The 24,900-nt window shown below is 36.4% G+C and overlaps 1 protein-coding gene across 4 annotated transcripts; it reads right to left on the bottom strand.

The window, feature by feature from the left end:
* Positions 1-2,448: 2,448 nt before the first annotated feature.
* On the bottom strand, positions 2,449-22,977 carry LOC306853676 (mothers against decapentaplegic homolog 5-like). Of its 4 annotated transcripts, XM_079391261.1 has the most exons (8): positions 22,854-22,932; positions 22,717-22,779; positions 11,854-12,615; positions 9,706-9,963; positions 6,829-6,939; positions 5,435-5,656; positions 4,092-4,348; positions 3,247-3,973 (listed from the first exon to the last, which is right to left on the bottom strand). In XM_079391261.1, the coding sequence occupies exons 3-8, from the start codon at positions 12,254-12,256 to the stop codon at positions 3,830-3,832; spliced, it is 1,395 nt and encodes a 464-aa protein (XP_079247387.1). In that variant the 5' UTR covers positions 12,257-12,615; positions 22,717-22,779; positions 22,854-22,932; the 3' UTR covers positions 3,247-3,829. The 4 variants fall into 4 exon arrangements, with proteins under 4 accessions (XP_079247385.1, XP_079247387.1, XP_079247388.1 ...); XM_079391259.1 differs by lacking the exon at positions 22,717-22,779 and having other exon boundaries at positions 2,449-3,973; positions 22,854-22,977; XM_079391262.1 differs by lacking the exons at positions 22,717-22,779; positions 22,854-22,932 and adding an exon at positions 18,597-18,695.
* Positions 22,978-24,900: the final 1,923 nt, after the last annotated feature.

Below are 24,900 nucleotides of genomic sequence, written 5' to 3'. Positions count from 1 at the left end.
TTCAAAATAGATTATAAGAAGATTTTACAGAATTAATGTATGTTTCCTGTTAGCTAAATTTCACATTAATTAAAGTTTACTGGCTCTAAACCTTTCTTTTCTTTATTCAGAGTTGAGGCTATAAGCTATTCAATGTTCCATTAATCTAAAATTAATGAAAACTGTATCTTTGTATTCATTCCTTTGTTTTTATATCATTTTTAAAAAAGCACTCTATAGTGCTGATCTGAATCAAAAGATTCATGAACCCGCTCCAAAGTTCCGATCGGAATCAAATGATTCGTGATACATGCTCCAAAGTTCCGATCGGAATCAAATGATTCGTGATACATGCTCCAAAGTTCCGATCGGAGTCAAATGATTTGTGATACATGCTCCAAAGTTCCGATAGGAATCAAATGATTCGTGATGCCCGCTCCAAAAGTTCCGATCGGAATCAAATGATTCGTGATACACGCTCCAAAGTTCCGATCGGAATCAAATGATTTGTGATACACGCTCCAAAAGTTCCGATCGGAGTCAAATGATTCGTGATACATGCTCCAAAGTTCCGATCGGAATCAAATGATTCGTGATACATGCTCCAAAGTTCCGATCGGAATCAAATGATTCGTGATACATGCTCCAAAGTTCCGATCGGAATCAAATGATTCGTGATGCCCGCTCCAAAAGTTCCGATCGGAGTCAAATGATTCGTGATACATGCTCCAAAGTTCCAATCGGAATCAAATGATTTGTGATACACGCTCCAAAGTTCCGATCGGAATCAAATGATTCGTGATGCCCGCTCCAAAAGTTCCGATCGGAGTCAAATGATTCGTGATACATGCTCCAAAGTTCCGATCGGAATCAAATGATTCGTGATACATGCTCCAAAGTTCCAATCGGAATAAAATGATGCGTGATACACGCTCCAAAAGTTCCGATCGGAATCAAATGATTCGTGATACATGCTCCAAAGTTCCAATCGGAATAAAATGATTCGTGATACACGCTCCAAAAGTTCCGATCGGAATCAAATGATTCGTGATACATGCTCCAAAGTTCCAATCGGAATAAAATGATTCGTGATACACGCTCCAAAGTTACGATCGGAATAAAAAGATTTGTGATATGCTCCGAAGTTCCAATCTGAATCATATATGCGCTCTCCACAACGAAGAACAATTTTTGCGTCTTCAGCCATGTTTACGCAATTCTGTAAGTAGCCTACTACTACTGGCTTAGCTCGCTATAGCAAAGTCTCTTTAAGACATGTCACTCAGCGGCCATCTTTGAAACGCCTCTCGGGCATCCAAGTGCAGCTCCTATCTCTTTGAATGGGGAAGCATCAAATTCTCCAATACTGTTCACTAAGCTTACGATTAAATTTAATATTTGAAATCACCAAAGAAATCTGACAACAACTGTATCATAAATATTGTTTCTTTTGCTCAAATAGCATTATAAAAAGCTTATTTTTTAGGCTAGATGCTGACTGTTTCTATAGCAACCGGGACTTCTAACAGCAGCTGCAGTGATGCGCTGAGTCGCTGACTTTACTGATTAGCGATTGGCTCTTTCATTCAGAAGGCGGGGCTTCCTTCGATTGAGCGACCATATTGAGCATTGCATTTTTCCCCATTCAAAACTAACTGAAATAAGGGAAAACGGTATTTCTACAAATAAAATGGCACATTTCCATTCTGCTTTTTCCATGTCTAAAAACATCCAACACAAATCTACGAACATATTCAGGCGAGGTATTTTTTTGTGCATGTGAATGAGGTTTCATGAATGTGAATTGGGATATGTATGTGTGCATCATGTCTTTTGCGTGAATTATTGACATCAATCTAGCTCCATATAAGTAACTGGTTTACAGCTAACTAGTGAAAACACTCCATTAATATGACTAGCTGCACCTCAGAATGCATGCTAGATGGAAACCGTGTATAATGGTGGATTTTGTAACTTAATTCACTATATTTTAAATAGTTTGACCACTGCAATTCTATGGAAGGTATTTTCTGCTAATTTTAAATTATAAAATTTTAATTATAAAAATGAAAACCAGATTAACCGTTTCATTATAGAAAACTCTATGCAAAATATGTGCCAAAATTTAAAATTAAATTAATTTTAATTTTCACTGTGACAATGCATTGTCCCTGACTTGATTCATTTAAAATTGGCAGAAAATGCCCTCCATACAATTCAGCTGGTGAGAGTTCAACAGGAAATCAGTTGAAACCATCCAGTCATCATCTCATACCATTGAAGTGAATGGTAAATTTATCAGTATTGTAATAAATATTTGGAAAATTATTCTAGATAGAATAGATAGATAATAAAACCAACTATTTTGAATGTGGTCCAAGTTCACTGTTGATGTCTAAACTCCTGTTTCCTAGAAAGCTATCGTTTTGATGTGAACAGCAACATACAACAATGACAGGAACATGAGACGACTTTCAAGAAGGGTAATTCTGTCTAGGAAAGTACAGAACGGGTTACAGATTTTCACAGGAACTTGTACTAAAAACACTCCATGTCTTGTCCAGTAGAGGGAACCAAATAACAGACATCAAAAGTCCAGTTTAGTCTACATGAGCACTGATTCCACTTTCAGAATGTTTGTGTAAAACAAGCACAATCATGCAACACTAATGAAATCTACTACACTATGCACTTTTGTGTTTTCCATGTTCACATGCAAGAACATATTGTGCTAGCCAACAGCTGTGGATTTAAAAGTTAAAAGTCTCAGTCCATATGTGACCATGGACCACAAAACCAGTCATAAGGGTAAATTTTTAGAATTTGAGTTGTATACATCATCTGAAAGCTGAAAAAATAAGCTTTCCATTGATGCATGGTTTATTAGGATCGGACAATTTTTGGCCGAGATACAACTATTTCAAAATCTGGAATCTGAGGGTGCAACAAAAAATCCAAATATTGAAAGTTGTCCAAATGAAGTTCTTAGCAATGCATCTAATTAATCAAAAATGAAGTTTATATATATTTACAGTAGGGAATTTACAAAATATCTTCATGGAACATGATCTTTACTTAATATCCTAATGATTTTTGGCATAAAAGAAAAATCGATAATTTTGACCCATACAATATATTTTTGGCTATTGCTACAAATATACCCCAGCGACTTAAAACTGGTTTTGTGGTCCAGGGTCACATATGGGCCACATGCAGAGCAACAGCTTTCATCTGTCATCACAAAACATATCAAATGAGCACAAATTTATCAGATAAAAGAACTTTATTTAAAAGCAGTAACTTTGATTTGCCTTAAGGCAACAGATGCTATAAAAAGGAAACATTTGTAATGAGCTTTGAGTCTAACAGTAAACATATAAAGGAAAATATGCCTTGCAAATAACAGGGATTAGACAGAGCAATTAAAAAGATTCTCATAGAACTAGGAAATTGCCATTTTCCTCTGGTGTAGAGTGAAGTAGAGATACATGAAAGCATGTCAGTTTCATCTACTAGATTACCTACAGTTAAGAGAAAATCAGTCATACAAGCATCATTTTAAAACAACTGTATGCAAAAAAACAAACAAACAGAAAGGTAATTGCTAAAGCAGTAGTTAGTCCATTTTGTGCCACTGCCTAGAATTTTCCTCAGCTAGATGTGCTTGTAGCCCCAGTTCATTCTTCTCTTTCTGACTGCCGCAGGATCCGGTCACCCTTCTGCAGGTAGTGTAAACAGTTCAGCCCTTGAGATCTCCTTTTCTTTCAAAAGTGAAGAAAAAAAGAAAAGAAAAACCAAAAAAAGAAAAAACCTAAAAAAAAAGATTCTCCCAGCACAGCAGGGCCCTTCATTATGAGACAGAAGAGATGGGGTTCAGAGGAGAACCCATTTGTGTTAGGACTTTATCCAGCCATTGGAGGGGACCGTGGAGATGCACTTCTATCCAGCAAGGGGTACTCGTCACATCTTGTCTGTGATACTCTGCGCCCCAGCCCTAAAGAAAATAGAGGTAGGAGTTACACAAGGATAGATCTTCTACTACATTTTTACCCCCTGAACTGTCAAAGGCAAATAGACATCTGAAAGCTTGTCATTGGTGGTGATTCTCGCACCTTTACAAAGCTCATGCGGATGGTGCACATCTTGGTGAGCTCGTAGACAGCCTCGAATCCGTGGTTGACAGACTGAGCGAGCAGCTGAGCGAATTCTTGGTTGTTGAAGATCTTGAGGCTGCAGCCGCTGGGGATCTTGCAGACAGTTGTGGGGTGGAAGCCATGATGGTAGTTGCAGTTTCGACTCTGGACGAAAATGCTGGTGTCACTCAGACACTCTGCATACACTTCTCCTCCAACATAATACAGGTGGACACCTGAGGGAGAAGAGATCGTCGTAAATGTACTTCTGAAATATGCTATTATAGCGTAAAACACAAAATAATTAACATTTGGCTTTATAAAAATCTGCACATTCTGTGCAAGATTAGAAAAAGACGGTCTTCCTGTGATTTATTTCAATAGTGAATCATAATACAGTCCAACAATGATTCACTATTGTAATCAAACATCTTCACTTTGAGAACATTTAACTAAATAATTAATTGTTATCATTGTAATATTAAAACAATTGTCTTTGTTACTAAACTAGATCATCCCACCATGAATCCTCTAAAAACTGATGGAAAAAAAGTCTTGCTTTTAAAGGGCCATGCACACCAAGGACAATAACTATAAAGATAATAATAAAATATAATAATCTAATTTCATTAGAATAGAGAAGTGGAACAATATCATTCAAATCACTTTGTATCCAGCTTAATGCTAAAAACACTGACAATCAGAATCCACCCGAATTTAAAGATCTCAAGCATTTAAACTGGCAAAAACAAAAAAGGACAGCACATGCTAATAATAAACCATTATTATCAGTTGGTGTGCATGCCATATAGTTATCAGTATAGTCATCTTTTTTGGTGTGAACAGGTCTTAAACAGGGTAAAGGTTGTCATAGATCATCATGCTGAAAAACCTTTGCCACTGTGTTATTTTAGTATTATTTATAGTTTTTATTCGTAGTCTGAATTACTTTTTTTATATTTTGAGTTTTCACTTAAATTTTAGTTTACCTTTTTCTGTAATTTTATGCGCTTCGGTCATTTTATTAGTTCATTTTTTATATTTTTAAATGTTTTATATTCTTTTAGTTTAAATAAGTTCAATTAGTAATTCTAGAACTTCAACTTCAGTTAGTCAAGGCAACATTTGTAAAGTTCGTTTAGTTCAAGTTTTTCACCTAATATTAAACTATTTAAATGAACAAAAAATGTTTTTAACGGCTTTAGTTAATGATAACAACACTGGTTTGCAGAAGGTTAAAGTCAAGTCCCACTGGGTTTCCAGGACTAAGTGACAAAGCACAGTTGCGGTGAGCAAGATCTTTGTGCATAATAACCGCATACCTTTGCCAATGTGGCGACGAGTGTTTTCAATAGTGGAGTTGCGATTGACGTTGGAGAGCAGGCCCAGGCAGAAGCGGTTCTTGTTGTTGGATGGGTCAGTGAATCCATCAACCAGCACGCTGGTGGAGGAAGCGTGGTAAGCCTCTCCTACACGATTATTCAGCTCATAGTACACAATAGAGCACCAGTGACTGGGCTCCTCATACTCCACTGGCTGCACATCTGAAAGAGGAAAATAAAACAAGACCTTGAGCTGAAGCCATCTATTGTTTTAACTTGCTCAGATACTTCACCAAATCAGCTAGATAAACATTCTGAATAGATTACAGGGGGATACCGGGCCAAAAGGATTTAAAGATTACAACAGGCAAACGACATTAGAAATTCAGGCTCAGTCATGATGACAATGTGTTTAACTACAGAGATGGTTAGTGTGACTGTACTTTAAAAAAAAAAAATTGGCAAGAGCTTTCTCAAATGTTGTGACCTGCCATGCACAGGTTTTATTTTGGTCTGCCGCAAAACAAACTTGTGTTTCCAAAGTACCAGGTTGCAACAATAAAAGCTTCTGAGGAAAAACTAGTCATTTGATTTGATTTGTACAAAGTGAACTGTTGTTGGTCATTTTACTACAGTAATACTACAGATTTCTTAAATTAAACTGATTCTCATTTTGATGAACCAATATCAATTCTCAAATCTTAAGATCGATATTTTAGTTAGTGCTGTTTTCTGTTTACGTATGAACAAAACTTCACTAAACATCATCTGTAGCATGCCTGCCATGAGTTGCAATGAGCTTTGCACTGTTACTTTTATATCAAGTTTTAAAATTCTTCTGTCAACACACGTTAATATGCTGTGAAAAATCCTTCCACATAAAAATGTTAAGAAAAAACATTTTCAAACAATATGATGCATTATTGCTTAACTCTAGAGGAGAATTTTGCAACAGATATGCAATATATTTTTGTCTTAATGCATGTTTGAAACAAGTTATGACAGCCACCATTTGAATGTTTAAACTTCAAAAACAAATTGCAGTAGAAACAAGTATATCATAAAATAGACATCAATTTTTAACTGTCAATTACTTTATTTAAAAATAAAAATCACAATTGGATTTTGGACTGCTGTGAATTTTAACCTCTTACATTTTATTCCCTGTTTAACTGCAAGAATGGCCAAAATATTTGTACTGTTATGGCTGTAGTCAAACGTCTGTTTCTGCAAGGCCATTGGCAATATAGGCCAATATTTCCTCTATAAAACATGCCATAGACAGACAAACACACATACTTCTGTAATGAACAAGCTACATTGAGGGAGTTTTTTTTATGTTCTTTGACATCACACCTGGATTACTTCTGAATAGGACGTTAATAGTTTCTTACCCCCTCTGGGCATGTTCTGAGGAACCATGCTGCTGCCAGTCTCCATGGACTGAGACCCGTCCTGTCCCATCTGTTCATCTGGAGGCATGTAGGCAGGAGGAGGGGTGTCAGCTGGTAAAGAGACACCACAGAGAGATAGCGGTCAGACGATGAGGCCTGCTGCAAACAAATGGGCTTCCACTGCAATCCCCTGGAGCCTGAATTCTGATGATTCTTTACAGGAAGCCGCTTCGCATCTTATGGAAACCTTTTAGTGTCAGATTTCGCAAATCCCTTACATCAAACACCCACTTCTGAACAATAATAGATATTCATGATGTGTAAACAACAGCTATTTAAAGCGGACTTTTTTTGTTGACTATCATCTGGGAAAGTTTAAATATGTGGCAGAGCTGTTTATTATTTGGACACATATATTGCTTTAGAAGTATCCGTTTTACCAATAAAAAGCAAGCAGAACAGCAAAATATATTTGAATGCAATCTCTTCCAGAAAGAGTTTATGGCTAATAATAAAAAAAGCACCCCTGGCTCTAAAAAAGAAATCCTTGGAAGACATAATCTAATGCAAGAAGTATTTTAAAAAGGCTCGATAAGTTAAATTTCCAGACAAATTCAATGAAGCCAAAGGAGAAGAGCGTTGTCAGATTGCTTGTCTGGTGGATCAGTCATATCAGATGAGTTATTGTTTTTTTATTGAACATAAAATTATGCTGTATTTCTTTTGGAAAAAACATTTTCACTGTAGAAAAACTGATGCATCTGAATGAATCATCACTGAAAGTTTTTTTTTTTTTTTTACTCTCTTATGCTTACCAAGGCTGCAGTTATTTGAGCAAAAAGCTATATTTTGTAACAGTAATATTGCAAAATATGAATACTATTTAAAATTATTTTTTTATGAATACATTATAAATTGTAATGTATTTCTGTGATGGCAACACTGAATTTTCAGCAGCACTTAATGAATTGCTGATTTGGTGCTTAAGAAGCATTTCTAATTGTTTAATAATTATCAATGTTGAAAACAGTTGTGCTGCTTTATATTATTGTGAAAACTGCAGTACATTTTTACAGGATTGTTTGATGACTAAAAAGGAAATATAAATCTTTTGTGATGTTATAAACAGCTTTACTGTCATTTTTAATTAATTTAATGCATCCTTACTGAATAAAAGTATAAATTTATTTTGGTGCCAAATTTTTCATGGCAGTGTTTAAATATTGAATTGCTGATGCTGTTGGGACTGCACTAGTGATTAGCCGACACAAAAAAGCAGCTCATATTGTAAAACAGTTATTCATTCACAATGTAAATGTCAAAGCTTCAAATGCTTCCATCACTTTAATCACTGAGGCAGATCTGAAGCTGTGATGAATCAAGCAATTTCTATGAATAAAACCAGCTTTAGTTCTAACCCACAGCGCTATAAAACATTTGCTGTCCTTCTGCCCGAGTGCACCGAGTCTACGGATGCAGGCATCAGCAAATCACTCGATACAGAATAGAGGGAGCGCAGGCTGGTGCCAAGTGATGGGCACCCAGCAGCAGGACTGAAGTCACCGGGCTTTGGTGTGCTGCTTAGCTGGCATTTCCATTGTTTACTGACAGCAATCGACACTGCACAACTCACCATCATATCACAGGTTTATCATTCAGTGTCACACATCCGTTTGCAATCGCAGCAGCAAAGAAAATCAACACATCAGTTTGCCACTGGCAAAAACATCCCAAAAGATCTATCAATATCATGAGTGGTAGAGCTGCGCGATTCTGGATAAATTGAGAATAAAGATTTTTTGTGTCTCAAATAGAGATCACCATTTCCCCAAGATTCTGAATGTGCGGGTCTAGTCGACTAGTCGTAAAGCTCCTGCTAGTCGACACTGAAAACAATAGTCGATTACACGAGAGAGGAAAAAAAAGATTCTCATTCAAATTACAATAATTTTAACGGTACATTTAAAACATTTAAATAAGTAAAAAAAAAAAAAAAAACTTTTGAAAAAGAATACATATCAAAATATATAAATATTTCTAAAGCGTATTTGGGTGGAAACTACATTTGTACCTCAGACCTTGCATGCGTTTTCTTCATGTCAGTTGCGGTGAGCTCAAAAATGACCACGCGAAGAACCAGCAAGGTGTGGTATTATTTTGAATTAGAAGGAAACAGAAAAGTTGTATGTAAACTGTGTAATGTCAAATTGACTTACAATACTGGAGCAATGCGTAATAATATTCAATACAGGCACGTATGCATTAGCTTGGAGGCTAGCCAAAGCCAGCAAATGTCAATCATGTTATACACTAATGTTAACCCGCTGTTGTTGCGGTCTGCGATCCCATCCGCGCCGTCTATTCCTCTAAACGAAGACCCACTTCGGTGGTGGTGTGGGATTTCCAGACTCTTTTCGAAACTGACTGCTTGCCATCTCTCTAGTCCCATGATTCAATGACCAATTTTTTTTTAAAAGTCACTTGGCAAAACAATGTAATCGACACGTATGTTATTTGAAGCGCCAGTTACTTTTAAAAGGGGATTTGCTCTACTTTGATCGCTATCATAGACAAAGTTTATATATGAACTATAGACATACTCATCCCAGTATGTCTGTGATCATATGAATGGCTGTAAGACAAAAATAATACTGTGTAGTTGAAAACACTGTTTGTGATGCCGTTTCTTACCTAAACATGGCATACGTCTGCTATCTCTGTGTTAGCGGCAGCGCGAACGCAGATTTGAATGTTCCGGTGTTATTTTTTTAATAGACACGGGTGTTATTTAAAAATGGATTGGCGTGGGTGTTTGAATCGAGGTCGTGATCTTTTAACGATTAATCATGCAGCTCTAATGAGGGGTATTGTGTGTACCTGGCAGCTGGAAGGGGCTGGATGGCCCAGAGCTTGCAGGAGAGTTGGGGTAGGTGCCGCTGCTGGCGGGAGACGGAGGGTAGGGCGAGTTTGGAGAGATGGGGAAGGTGTTTCCTCCGTTATGCTGCTGGAAGGACTCTGGGAAGGTGGCGTTGAGAGGCATGTGAGGCTCATTGTGACTCAGGTTACGGAACTGCACCAGCAGACTGTGCTGAGGGTTGAACTCGCTGTGTCGTGGCACCAACACCGGAGGAAGCACTGAGAAAAGATAACAGCATTTTAAACATCATTCTGATTTAAATATTTATGGCGGAAAAAAAAGAGCCCCACATCCTTGACATCGGTGTGCTGATTGGCCAACTCTGGCTCCAAGGTAATAGCTAAGGCACAACAGATCAGTTTTCTGGCTTCAACAGAAATGTGTTTTCTCTCCTGAGTGACATGTGATATCTGCCCTTGAAAAGCTCAATACAGTGCACATCTCAATCTAAGCAGAGGCCAACAGAGGTCACAGAGATCAGAAGGCCTCTGGGGGCAAAGGATATCTGATAGTCAACACGGTCTATACTTCTGGATATGCAGAGGAAATAATAGGCCACATATCCTCGCAGGGGACATATATGTTGACCAATACGCTGTTATTTTGCCTGTTTTTTGTTTGCTTGCAGTCAACGAAAGCTTATCAGAAGAACACTGTTGGCAGAGAGATTAAATCAGCTGATAAGTATTTAATGATGTGTGATCAAATAATTTTTAGTTTTAACATGGTTCAACATAGGGCTGGGCGATATGGCTGAAAACTGTATCACGATATCAGTGTTTCATATCGGTCGATATCGATAATTATTGATATTTTTTTTAAGGTGGTACATCAAGTTCGTGGTATTACCAGTCTTGGCGGGGACGACGGTCTTGCATAATTTGCAGACGACATTTGGTCTGACTACGGTCAGACTTATATCCAAAAACTGCCATACTGGGAGCTGACTTTCTCTTTTATTTACAATTTCCTCGCTCGCTGCAGCACTCATTTTCTGCTTATGAAGAGGAATCCAGCAGACCAGCCAATAGGGTCTGGCTGCAGACGTGCACTCTCAGCTGCGCGTGCGCACTTATTTTTTTTTATTTTTTTTTTTTTTTGCGCGTGCGCACTTAGACACGAGACAACGATATGGCGCAACCAAACTTGATACTGTTACATGATTGGCTGTTAGCGTGTCACTCCCTACGTTGCTAGGTTACCAGAGAGCTAGTGCCTTTGTTAATGCAACCAAACTTGCTTCGCAGCCTTTGTTTTCTTCCGACGAAGAATAAAAAATATCGAACTTTTTATCGAACACATTTTTTATTGATATCGTTCACGTGTCTATCGCGATACATATAGTTATCGTTTTATCGCCCAGCCCTAGTTCAACAAAAAATATTAAACTGCTAAGACTGGTGTTAACCTGTTTGGAAACAAATAAATTAATTCTGTTATAGTCAAGAATAAATTATATTTTAAAATATATTATAAAACATTATTTTAAATATTAACAACATCTCACAATATTACGGTTTTTACTGTATTTTTGATCAAATAAATGCAGCTTTAGTGAAAAAAAAAAAAATCTTACTGACCCCAAATTTCGAACAGTAGTATAAAAGGTGTTACTTTAGTATTACTGAAATACTGTTACAGGTGTTTTTTATATTTATATTTTTTTTTTTACGTTTTCATTTTAATTTTAGTTTTAAAGTTTTAGTAAATATTTTTGGTGGGTTTTTTAGCCATTTTTTATTTCTTTCTTTTTTTTTTAAACATGTCTATATTATTTTTTTTATTTCAGTTTTAGTTTGAATTATTTCAGTAATTTTAGTTCATCAAATAAATGATCAAATGAAAATGAAACTAAATAAAATGAGAAATGTAACTTTGGAATCTAGCTGAAATAAAATGAATGTAGGTTTTTTTTTATTCTTATAATTTTTTATATTTAATTTCAAGTATCAAAAATGCTTTTATGGTTTTAGCTAACTATAATTACCCTGTATTGTACTTTAATCACTTTTCCATAAATGTGCCAAGAAAATCTTAATATGAAAAAACATTTGTGTTGTAAAACATCTGTCATGAGTAGTAATATAAATGCATCAGTCATGACTTACCAGGACTTTCAACTCGTTTGTAGTGATATGGGTTGATACACACTTCTTTCTGTTTGGAACCGAACGGATACTCGCACACCTCTAGGGGTTTGAGCTCGTGATGGGACTGCAGGTCCGGCCAGCGCCACACGCGGCAGTAGATGACGTGAGGCAGGCCTTTCCTGTGGGACACCTGCAGCCGCCCATCCAGCGACCGGGGGATGGTCACACATTTGCTGGGCTGTCCAGGGCTACTGAGGGCCTTCTCCAAGTCCTCCATGGCGCCCTTTTTCTTCTTCAGCTTCTTCACCAGGGCATCCACAGCCTTTTCCGCCCATTTTTCCTCCTCGTCACCCTGCTTCCAGCCCAGCAACCGCTTCACCGCCGGGCTGGTGAAGGAGAACAGACTGGACATGGAGGTCATAGTGCTGGGCTGCACCAGGAAGCGGGATCTGAAGCGCTCTCGGCCCGCAGTGTGCCAGGAAGACGATTATGTGTGTGTTTGTATGTGGGGGGGGGGATAGGGGAGTGGACGAGCTTAGCCTTGGACGACCAAGGACAGGAAGTCGAGGCAGGACGCAGCTGCTGGTGCTCAGGGCTCAGGAAGGCCTGCAGTGAAGCTGGAAGGGGGTGGAACTGGGTCACAACCACTCCGAGAATTAGTGTAAAGGGCAATTGAGAAATTAAGGCTGAAAACAATGATGAGATGACTATTAGATATTAGAGACTAATCCATGCCAGATACTGGCTGCGGTCAGAGGCTGACAATTCGAGAAGGGGCACCTGCAACAAAAAAAAAGAGAAACTGACATCAGTTTGGAAATAAAATGCATGTATACGATTCATAATGACAAAGATCACATGGACTGTCTCTCTCCTATAATATATAATTTTTTTTTTTTTTGCATGTAACGTTCATGACATAACATGCGACCCTGGACTACAAAACCAGTTATAAGGGTCAATTTTTTTAAATTCAGATTTATGCATCATCTGAAAGCTGAATAAATAAGCTTTCCATTAATGTATGGTTTGTTTGGATAGGGCAATATTTGGCTGCGATAAAAATTATTTGAAAATCTGGAATCTGAGGGTGCAAAAAAAAAAAAAAGTTGAGAAAGATCACCTTTAAAGTTGTCCAAATGACGTTCTTAGCATGCATATTACTAATCAAAAATTAAGCTTTGATATTTACGATAGTAAAATTTACAAAAAATATCTTAATTGAACATGATCTTTCCTTAATAGCCTAATGATTTTTGGCATGAAAGAAAAATGAATAATTTTGACCCATACATTGTATTGTTGGCTATTTCTACACTTATACACGTGCTACTTATGACTGATTTTGTGGGACAGGGTCACATGTTATCATCTGACAAGATACATGGAATATTTGTACTTCATTTAAAAAAACTTAAAATTAAGTGGAAAAAGATGATTAAAAATGGTTTTAAAGGGGTCATGAGATGCAATTTCAAGTTTTCCTTTCTCTTTGGAGTGTTACAAACTGTTTGTGCATAGATAAGATCCCTAAAGTTGCAAAGACAAAGGTCTCAAAACCAAAGAGATATTCTTTATCAAAGTTAAGACTCCTAAAACGGCTCATTTAAACGCCACGATGTGGGAAGATTTGCATAACACCGCCCAAATGTACACGCAATGAAAAGGCGGAACTATTACTCTCGCTGCAGTATTGTTGCTGCCGCAGCGCCATGTCCTGGAGACACTGTTTCGTTGTGAAAGTGAAAGTACTTTGTTTGGGCTTCCAAAACACAACTAGAAATCAGTGGTTAAGTTGTATTTACAACACTGTTCCAGAACAGTTCAATCCAAATATTCGAGTGTGTGCAGCGCATTTTACGGAGGACTGTTTCCTGAACCTGGGAGAGTAGCCTACAATGCTGGCTTGAACAAAGTAGGGGTCGACCGATTATCGACCTGGCCGATTATTGGCACCGATATTAAGCATTTTTATGATAATCGGGATCGGTCATTTTCAAAATCCGATGTGCCGATAAAATTATTTAATTTTGAAACACGCTATTTGGCTCTGATGCAGCCTGTCGGAACTCACCACTCTGTGGCCTAGAGCAGTCTCCGCCCACCGCGCATCTGATTTGTTGAGAGTCAGGAGTCCGACCAATCATACGTGGAAGACTAAAGGCGCTCTCACACCGAAAGCGCTTGCTAACTGGTGCTGCTTCATCACGCATCAGTTATCTCTCAAAGGCAGCAGCAGACGTTGCTCAAGTTGCAATAAATTACAATCCACTACACTGAAGTTGTAAAAACCTCAATATTATCTATTTATGGTTTCCGAGATGGGGGAAACGCAGGGGGAATCGCGGAATCCAGTCATATAAATAACATTTACTGTATAACGCGGAGTCACGGAATTAGTCAAAGTTTGGATGAATTAATCAAAAGTAGGTCAGTACACTTAAATCAACTCACAATATGGACTATCTCTAAACATTAAGCTGCTAAAAGACTATTTAAATATGAATTCTGCATGTTCTGCGTGTCTCTGTATATGTGAAAGGCACAGACGCGCGGTTTTGACACACACACACACACACACACTGAAGTGCGCGACGCTCGCGGTGTTTTCCGCATCTGCCATGTCACTAAATGAGGACATAAATACATGAACATCATCCCCAGAACTGCTCGGAGAGTTACTTCATGAGCATTTGACTGTTTCGTTTGAGTAAAACGATCGTCATATCATAAATAGGCTACAGAAACTTAAGAGGTCCTCATGGCAACCCGTCAAAATAAAAGTTCGGTTTATTTACTAATACTACTACAATTATTACAACTTTTGTTTAAAAGAACAATCACACAATACGCTATTTCTTACATGTTTTAATTTATAGTAAACATTTGTTTGCCAAAAAATAGAGTTCAACTCTCATTTGATTAAAAGATAAATTAAATTAAAGTTTTATGCCTTCATTTGCACTGCTCTGTAAATGAAAACTAATGGAAATTACTGTCACATAGGCCAAGACTAAGATACTGTCACATAGGCCAAGACTAAGATACTGTCACATAGGCCAAGACTAAGATACTGTCACATAGGCCAAGATTAAGATATTGTCACATAGGCCAAGACTAAGATACTGTCACATAGGCCAAGATTAGGATGACGGAAATTGGGACATTTCAATAGGCTATTGAACCAAGTGAGCCTATAACAGGCTATTAGTGTTAAAGTATCATTAAAATAGTTGCGGTCTTCTTCGCAACTTCTACAATGGAGCTATGAAGACAATTAAATTATTTACACGTATTATATACATTGCGCTTTTTAAATTAATCAATTGATGTGCATTAGATGATGAATTGAATAGTCACCTCTTGTAGGTTATGATTTAGTCAACCGAAAATAATTAATGAAGAATTATGAGAGGTCATGCTATTACACATACATTTCTAACATGTAAATTATTGAAGCCAAATACTTACATTTCCCCAAGCTGTTTAGCTTTAGTATTTAGTATTCATAGGCTTAATCATGAAGCATGCAGTGGCCCCACTTTTAACTCTCTCTTTATATATTACCCTTATTGTAGATGGATGCATGGGGGAAAGACAAGAGTAAGAAGTGCAACCAACACTAGGGAAGGCTATTTTTGTCAGAGCCCTTGTTATTCTTAATTTTGACATTCATTTTCACATCACACATATATATCGGTTCAATATATCGGTTATCGGTCTACTTGGTCTGTAATAATCGGTATCGGCATCGGCCCTGAAAAACACATATCGGTCGACCCCTAGAACAAAGGCAACAAAGGTTTCTATAAAGTGGGGCAATTCCAACTTTGCAAGGACAGTCTGACGCTTCTGACTCACAGCCTGCAAGTACGTTTCTGCTACTGACTATTCAAACGCGAGTTTTGAGCTGTGTAGAGTAGTGCTTGTTGTTTGTCGTTTCTCCGATCACAAATGCAGACACTAATGTTTACGCGGCGTGATGCAACACGACACATAAAAAGACCGTATATCAGTAATTATGTCCACACTGGATGCAACAAATGCCTCGTTTATAATGGGTTTTATGTTTTTTTCTCATCGTACGACATCACAATATAGTAAGGGGTGCAACCTTTTGAACCTTAAACCGCATAAACACATTGCATTACACCAAATACACAAAATAATGTTCTTTTTAGCAACATCATATGACCCCTTTAAAAATGGTTCCAGTAAACAGCTCCAGTATATTCCAGTAAGACAGTGTTCCCCACCAGAAGGTAAGGGCCAAACTTCCAAAGGGAGCCTCAAGATGTTAAAATAAGACAAAAGAAGCTTTAAAATAAGATAAAACAATTGAAAAAACAAGATGATATTTTAATTCACCCCATTAATATGTTTCCTTTGAAGAATCTATGAGGTAGCCTAATTTGAAAAGTTTAGTTTCTAGACCTGAAAAATTAATGTAAATTAATAATATCTTAAAACATCATTGACATTTTTATACTGAACATACACTTCATTTAATATTTTTTTATACTATAAAATAAAACAAACAACTGGAAAAGTCATGTAAATTCACTTCAACATTCTTAAAACTTTTGGAATTCTGAATTATAATTACTTTATTTACTTATTTTAATCTATGAACAATCCCAGATTTGGGACATTAAAAAAATGTTTTGAGAACAAAACCAATTAGCCTATATGACTGGGCCTTTGAATATTGTTGTGGATAATGGGAAGCATTTGAGTCAAAAAGGTTGGGAAGCACTGATGTAAAATATATACTATTCCTCATGCATTCACACAAATTTCAACTTAAAATGGGTGTGAACAGTAAAAAAATAAATAAGTCCATAGCCCTTTATGGGAGACAAACAGTTACCCTACAGCTATCCAGCTCTTCACATTGCTGAAAAATAGGCTAAGATTACATTCCTACTGAATCTTTGAATAATATTATTAGACTACTTACAGGTTTTGTAACAAGTGACCAATCATTCAAACCACTGCATCAGTGCACACAATGACAATTTTAGACATCTAAAAAACAAATAAATAAAAACACTGTCCAAAGGAAGTGTGCAAAAAACGCTACCGCCTATTCAGTTATAAAAACCACAACTACTTACGCACACATCTGAGGGCTTGCAGATAACTGTTAGGATGTACCCATCTGCCATGTGTTATGATGAACTACAACAGACTCATTGTGCTGGATCTGTAAGCAACAGCCTCCCGCTGCCCCACCCAGGGAGCTCCCAGAGCGAGACGAACGGAGCACAGCACAGCTGCTGAAAAAGTTGCAAGTGTAACCAGGACAGAAAGGATATAAGACCTCTGAGAGGCACTTCCTGTAGCCACATCCCTTCCCCTTGACCTCTTCAGCTGCCAAACATCAGCCCATTGGCTCTTCGGGACAAAATGTTACTATTCAAAGCACTTCCCACTCCCAGACCACTAGTGTTTGTCCTGTCAAACCACACCATGCTTTATGTAAAATGAGAATGATGGATCAGTAATCATTGTTAGTCAAAGGTGCAGTAAAGGTGGGCGAACAACAGCCAAACATCTCCAAACAGTAAGTAAAGTAGGTCATCTCTTCTCACTCTACCCTCAGTACAACAGAGCTTCCCCGATATTGTTCAGACCCTGTGTGTGTACAGGCACATATATACAACGGAAGCAGGAGCAAATCAAACCAGCCCTGACATTAACAGGACAAGCTGTAATTGACATGTCATTGTCTTCCACCAGGAGTACCGATCTAATTTTGCAGTTCATCAGATGAATTGAAGGTAATGTTAGGAGTTCAATATACACTACTGTTCAAATGTTTGGGGTTGGTAAGATTTTCTGCACCTTTTTGTTTTTTTTTAAAGGAGTTTCTAATGCTCACCAAGGCTGCATTTATTTGATCAAAAATACAATGAAATCAGTAATATGAAATATTATTTGCAATTTAAAATAACTTTCCTATTTTAATATACTTTAAAAAGTAATTTATTCCTGTGATGCAAAGCTGACTTTTCAGCATCATTACTCCAGCCTTGATCCTTCAGAAATCCTTTTAATTAGCTGTTTTGTAGCTTTTATTATAATTATTAATGCTGAAAATAGTTGTGCTGCCTAATATTTTTGCGGAAAATAATCATTTTTTTTCTGGATTCTTTGATTAAAGATTCAAAAAGAACATTTATTGAAACGTATTTGAAATAAAACACTTTTGTAACATTACAAAAAGTTAAGTGTAATGTGACTTTTGATCCATTTAATGCACCTTTGCTGAATAAAGCAATAATAATAAAAAAAATCATTTTGAATGGTAGTGCAAGTTTAGCTCTGTTGACAGCTTCAGTTGGAAAAACATTACTAGTCCTTCAAAAATAGCAGTAATACTAGTACTGATAGCACTAATAAGCATAAGAAGATATGCACTTGAACAGTTTAAAATGCAAAAAGCATTAAAATGTATTTAATAATTTTTCTTTAAAATGCATATTGTGTGTGCTATGAAGTTTACATAAAAAAACAGTATGCGTCAAATGTCTTTAATAGGGCTGAACGATTTTGGAAAATAATCTAATTGCAATTTGTTTTACCAATATTGCGATTTAATATGCAATTATTTTTTAAAGCTTGAAAAAAAATTGCATTTTTTCATATCGTGAAATTATCCCAAATGCAAGTAATCGTTCAGCCCTGGTCTTTAAGACTGGAGAAATCACCTGTCACGGTCACCCCATACAAAAAACTATTTATAGCAGAAAAAGTACCTGCATTCCACTGGGGGCGGGTGTCAACTTCAAACTTCGTTTGTCACTGACGTAATTCCTGTTTTTGGATATTGTAAAAAGTCCTGTTCTTGGATCCTCACACATACCATGCATGCAAGCTATATGACTATGATACAAGGTTATTATAGTTTTGAATTTTTAAATGTTTTATTTTAATATCGTTTTCAAATTTGCTATAGAATTCAGTTTAGTTTTTTTTGTTTCATTAATATTTTTGTTAGTTTTTATATGGCTTAGTTTCAAAAGTTGTGTATTGTTCACAGAAAGGATGCGCGTTCTCTTTTGCTTCAAAGCACCAACTTAGAATGCCTAATGTTGGTTTGATTGCTTGAGTTACATGAGAAAATAAAAAATTTTGCCTACCTGATGTAATAGATTTAATGCAGGTGCGGTTAGGGTCACGATTCGCGGTCTTTATGTCAAACTGTACAAGTACAGAAAGTCTGGTACAGAATTAAATTAGTGCTGCTGTCGGATCACGGATCGGGTGTTAAGTACTTCTGGTGGATGTTTACGAAACAGGACCCGTGCAGGACTCTGCTTTAAACTGCTTTGCGTCTCTCTGTCACATAACCCCATGTGCTTGCGTGCGTTGCGATGTGCCTTTTACAGGCATTTCCCTAAACCATCACACAGCTCCTATATTTTTCTGCCAAGGAGTGAGAACTTAATGATTACGAAAACAAGTATTTATTTTTTATCATTATTATTTTATTTCAGTTCGTTTTTCAATAACTGTTGTTAGTTTCATTTCGTTTAAGTTTTTCAATTATTGACATTTTTATTTTAGTTTTAGTCTACAAAAATAACCTTGCTATGACAGAAGCTGTAATATTGACAAAATAAGCAAGCATCGAAACAGCATGTTATGTTTGTTTTAAAAAACCGAGCAACAAGTATTTTATGTGCTTCTCAACATTACGCCACCAATGCTGTCAATAGAGCATAACTTGAATTGAAACTCATCATTACTTTAAACTGCTCTATTCTGATCAATGACTAACACTATGAATGGTAAAAATCAAACCAGAGATTGAATTCCTGAAATCTTCTGTTCAATGAGTCGGCACACACCAAAACGCCTTGCTTATCAGCAGAAACAAGTAATCAGCACACTCTGCCTTGATTGCTGAGGGACCGATGATAGCGAAGCTTTAACAATAGGAAGTACAGGACTCAGATCAGCAATATATAAGCTCAATACACACACACACACACACACACTTCCCTGCTCCCTATCTCCATCCTGCCTCTACACTCAGCTGATCCATTTGCAAAATGAGAAGCACAGAAAGCATTACCCATATTGATTTTTCTAGCAGTCACAAAAGCCTCCCACTTAAAGCTTTTACTCTTTCTATGCTCTTATTTCACGAGGAGAGAGACATTTAGCTTTAAAAGTGAAGAAGAAATGTTTGGCGTGAGGCTAACATGCCCATAAAATGAAAATTGACAGTCATCTGTTTCATCCCAAATAATGAAAACAACATTAAGATGCTGACCACAACCACAACATGATTATGAGAAGATGCTGCTTTATAATTGTGATCTACATTCAAGAGGAGTGCCATTTGCAAAATTATACATGAAATCAGCTTTCTAAATCATAATGGAGTCACATTTTGACACTAATAGAGCTCCAGACCAAGGAAGAGGTGCTTTTATTCCTTACTGGATCAATTGATTTATTACGAGGACTGTCAAGCAGTCGCAATGCCTCTAGTGGGCTTCAACCCATGCATTATCTTTAAAATCATATTACGCATACAATTAGGTATAATAGCCAGATTGAAAGAGCCATCTAACATTTCAGTGACATTTAAGAGCACGACAGATGCAAGACAGAAGCATGGCCTTACAATTTTATCAGTCTGAATTTGATCAGAAAATATGGCTCTCTTACAAGCCCAGAACAAGATCTCTTTTTCTAAATAAAGAGGAGAGCTGTCACACCCATCCAAGACAAAGATGCAATCGTTCAGAGGGGGCTGTTTAATTGCTTGACACCATCCAGTCTCTCCATCCCTGGAGCCTTACATCATCGACACAAATAGGGATAGACCCTCTTTATGCTGCACATAAACAATTACCAGCCCATTGTTCTCCATGCCTGAAATACTACAAAGAAAAACAGGTTTCTGAAGGTATACATCTACAGCATTCATTTTAATCGATATTATTCATTATCAGATTATAGCTCAAGATTGACAACAGATGTGAACGCTCACATGAACATCTATGGGACAGATGTTACACGTTGGCAGATATTCAGAGGCTCTCAATGGAAATGAATTCTGCTATTGCAAAAATGCAAAGAAAAACTTCAAAACATCCAGTGCAGAAGCAAAATATGACTTATTGCAACAAATATTAAAATAATACTGCTCCAAATGTGATTATCTGGAAAAAATATTTTAACATCTCATCAAGATGTTAAAGATCAAGATCTTGAAATGCTGTTTGTGTGTATCAACCAATTTTTAATTACAATGCTAGATTCACTATATGAAACATAAGATTTTTTTCATCATGTTAAGCAGGTATTGAAAAAAAAATAATCATGTGGCATGCTCATATTTTCTGTTATGTATATTTTTAACCTGGTTTATAATGCTTACCAATCCAGACTTATTTCATTTATATTCTACTTAAAAGAAAGTGTACATATTGTACATGAAAGTGAGCTATGAATATGAATCATAATGCATATGGCGTTTCGATTTACAGATAAATTTGAAATCTCATATAGAAGACTACCGAAACAGAACAGTAAGTTCAGTCGTATTGACAAACGATCATTTATGCATCACCATCAGAGAAATAAAGCAATGCTACACTTTAATAAACCAGAATCTTATTATGCGATGAACGAAAGCCAGTAACATGGTGATGCTGCTCTTTGAAGGCACTCCATCTCCAATAACATGTCCGTATCTAAACCTCCCCTTGGTCAAGGTCAAAAACAAGCCGGTGTCTTTCAAATGCGTTTCTACAAAGCACTGCAATTATGATACTTAGGAAAATATCATTCAATGTGCAACATTTATCTCTGTGCACCAAGGCCAAGGAAAAATTATGATTCTGAAGCTCCTTGTCTAAAAAAAGTAACAACTCCACAAAAAAACAGCAATAAACAAGTCTCAGAGCACACAAACAACTTTTAAACAAATCCCCAAACCATCTATTTACATCTTCGTTTCAAGGATGATCACAGCTCACAGGACACTATGGATATTTCCAAAGACTGCACACAGAGATGGCTGATATCAGCTCAAATTCTCCATGATTACTATCAAACCGATGCTAAAATATAAACTTTACCCATCAGATAGAGACGGTAAACAATAAACAATGTGTTTCCAAGGCATTTAAACGAATATAACTGAATAGTCTGTTGTGCAAAAACTCGCTGACTGTGCAAAACCAAGTGAGCTGCCCATCTAGACAGCATTTTGGGCATCACAGACACGTTTAGAAAGTCCGAGCCGAGGCAGAACACCAGTTTTTAGAGACTATAATATAATATAATGCCCAAAAATGCTGTCTGAGTGGGCAGCACACTGGGTTTTGAGACACGACACGCATATCTTTCCTCACAAGAACATGAACAGACACTTTCTTTAACTATATACCGATTATTATTAAAGTACACCGTTGTTTATTTCACCCTCGTGGGGGTTGTAGGTAAATACGCACGACTTCGTGTGAAATCATAAATATTTATTAGCTGAATAAACGAGGAGTGAAGCTAAGCTACGTTAGCCGCAACTCTGTGGGATTGAGTTCAAAACATGGATATTCGGTTTAAATTCAAACCGCTTTTACTATAAAATTACCCGTTTTCGTAACTTTAAAAACTTACAACGATATATTTTTGGATACATTCTCGTTACATTTGTTTTTCTGTATTGTGTGAAAACTTACTGCTAGCCGAGTTGCTACATAGCCAGTTAACGTTAGCCGTTAAGTTTGCGGTTTAACGTTAATTAACCCCAAAAAACTATTACAACCTCAAAATAACCGTCTATAATCCGTTTTAAATATTTTAAACACTCCTTTTAGAAAATATAAATATACTTCGTTCACGTGTTTTCCTCACCTCATCCGCACAAAAAGAAAAGAAAAACTTTTTCAATCACTTCTCGGCGGAAAAACACCATTCCTGTTGGAATAATGTTCATAAATGACCACCGAACCGTCTTCATCGGCTAGATGTGTTATCATTAGAGTGCATACCTTTCATGAAATGGTGTAGCGTCTGTCGACCTTTGCTCTGTTTAACAGACACAGACATGAAGGAGTTTTTTCCTGCCTCTCTTTCCCTCGTCTCTCCTGGCGTCAAACAGACTGGAGGCGAATCACATGAGTGCATATCCATCCGCCCATTTGACAACCTACTACTCTTCTGTGCCTGCAGATGCACTTGAGATCATCAAAAGATGTCTGTGATTAATGGAGTATAGTATTGTATTATGTGAGTATTATGGCTCCCCTATAGTGGTTTTAAGATGGACAACATTAAAAGGTATTTACTAACAGTCAAATACCATTTGTAATGAGATCAGAGGGCCCTATATAAAGGTGATATGAAGTGTTTAACCCTATATAATTTATTATATTACAATATTATAGTGTCCTATTATGTTATTAGTGTTCATTCGTTCTGATTTGCTGTCTGGCACTGAATATATTATTATTATTATTTTTTAGTTATTTGTTTCTGTGTTGCCTTTATTGAGATTTATGGATATTTATGGACAATATAGATTGATATGAACATTTGTACATAGCCTACATAAAAACATTGTCATGGTTTTCATGTTTCCATGAAATCATTATTAGATCTAATGATGATAATAATAATAACAATAATCCAAAATGCCCAACCTTGCAATGCTAATGCAGATTAATAAAAATAGGCTATGTAGTTGATTTAATCTGCTTTAACGATTTATTTTAATACATTTAGCCAAAAAATGTATTAAAATGGACTTCTACAAATCTTAGACGTGGATTGAGTGGAGATATATATGTATACCCCTTATTTTATCATTATTATTTTTTTCTTAATTATGCTATGTGTGTGTGCGTGTCCCTTTTCAGTTGTCATTGTGTACTAATTAGGGATTGCTTTGTTAGGGCTGGGTAAAATCAGTGGATATATGGTGGATGGGGTGGTATAAAATCTAAAAATGCAATTTGCAACAATAAAAATTCTATGACAAAAAAATTGGCTTCTAATATTTTACATAACATTAGTCGCTATGCTTATTTTTTATACTATATCTATTTATGTGAATATTATCTGGAAAACAAACCTCCTAATTTGTGTACAGCACACAATCAGCAACCACCAAATGCATTTAGCACTATAGTCTATATGAAGGCGGAAGGATACAGCTGGTTGCTATGTTATACAAGCGCTGTCCTGAAGATGTGCTACGGTCACGTGACGTCACGAAAGTTGGCTCCACTCTGTCTGGCTTTTAAAACTTCAGCAGTGCAACAACCAATAGAGAGAGAGTAACGCGGTGCATGCTTACTCGCGCACACACACGAGGTCATATTCAAATTAATTAGTTCTCCCATCTATCTATCTATCTATCTATCTATCTATCTATCTATCTATCTATCTATCTATCTATCTATCTATCTATCTATCTATCTATCTATCTATCTATCTATCTATCTATCTATCTATCTATCTATCTATCTAGTGGATGTATAAACTTATCTTTACAATCAATAGGCCTACATAAGCATATTTAATTAAACATTTATGTTTAATCTAGTAGGTAACACTTGGAGAAAGTTTTTAGATAAATAATATGTGTATATACAATAATATAATATATAATACAAATTACACATATAATACAAATAATATAATATATACACTTCATGCAAATTGCATAAAGTGGAGTGATAATGTAAATGTGAGAATTTTTTGCTTAAAATAACATGCTTATATGTGCATATCATTAAAAAATAAAACCTTGGAAAACACCTAGTTTCAAATCATGAGGTTTATATTTATATGTTTTTAATTATATTTGCTCTAACACAGTTTGTCTGATGAATGAAACACGCAGGCACATCCTAAAGTAATCACCAGGGGTCAGTCTTTCTCTTCAAAAAAAAAAAAAAAAAAAAAAAAAAAAAAAGTTTGATCTATTCTGTTAAATTCTTTAAAAAATCTTTTAAATTTATGTTAACAGCTCTTTAAATAGTTCCTAAAATTTGGATTTTAACCTAAAAATGCATATACAAGATAGAATACTAT

This window comes from Barbus barbus (assembly GCF_936440315.1).
Source record: "Barbus barbus genome assembly, chromosome: 33".
Lineage (NCBI taxonomy): Eukaryota > Metazoa > Chordata > Actinopteri > Cypriniformes > Cyprinidae > Barbus > Barbus barbus.
This window is presented reverse-complemented; position numbering and strand designations above follow the sequence as displayed.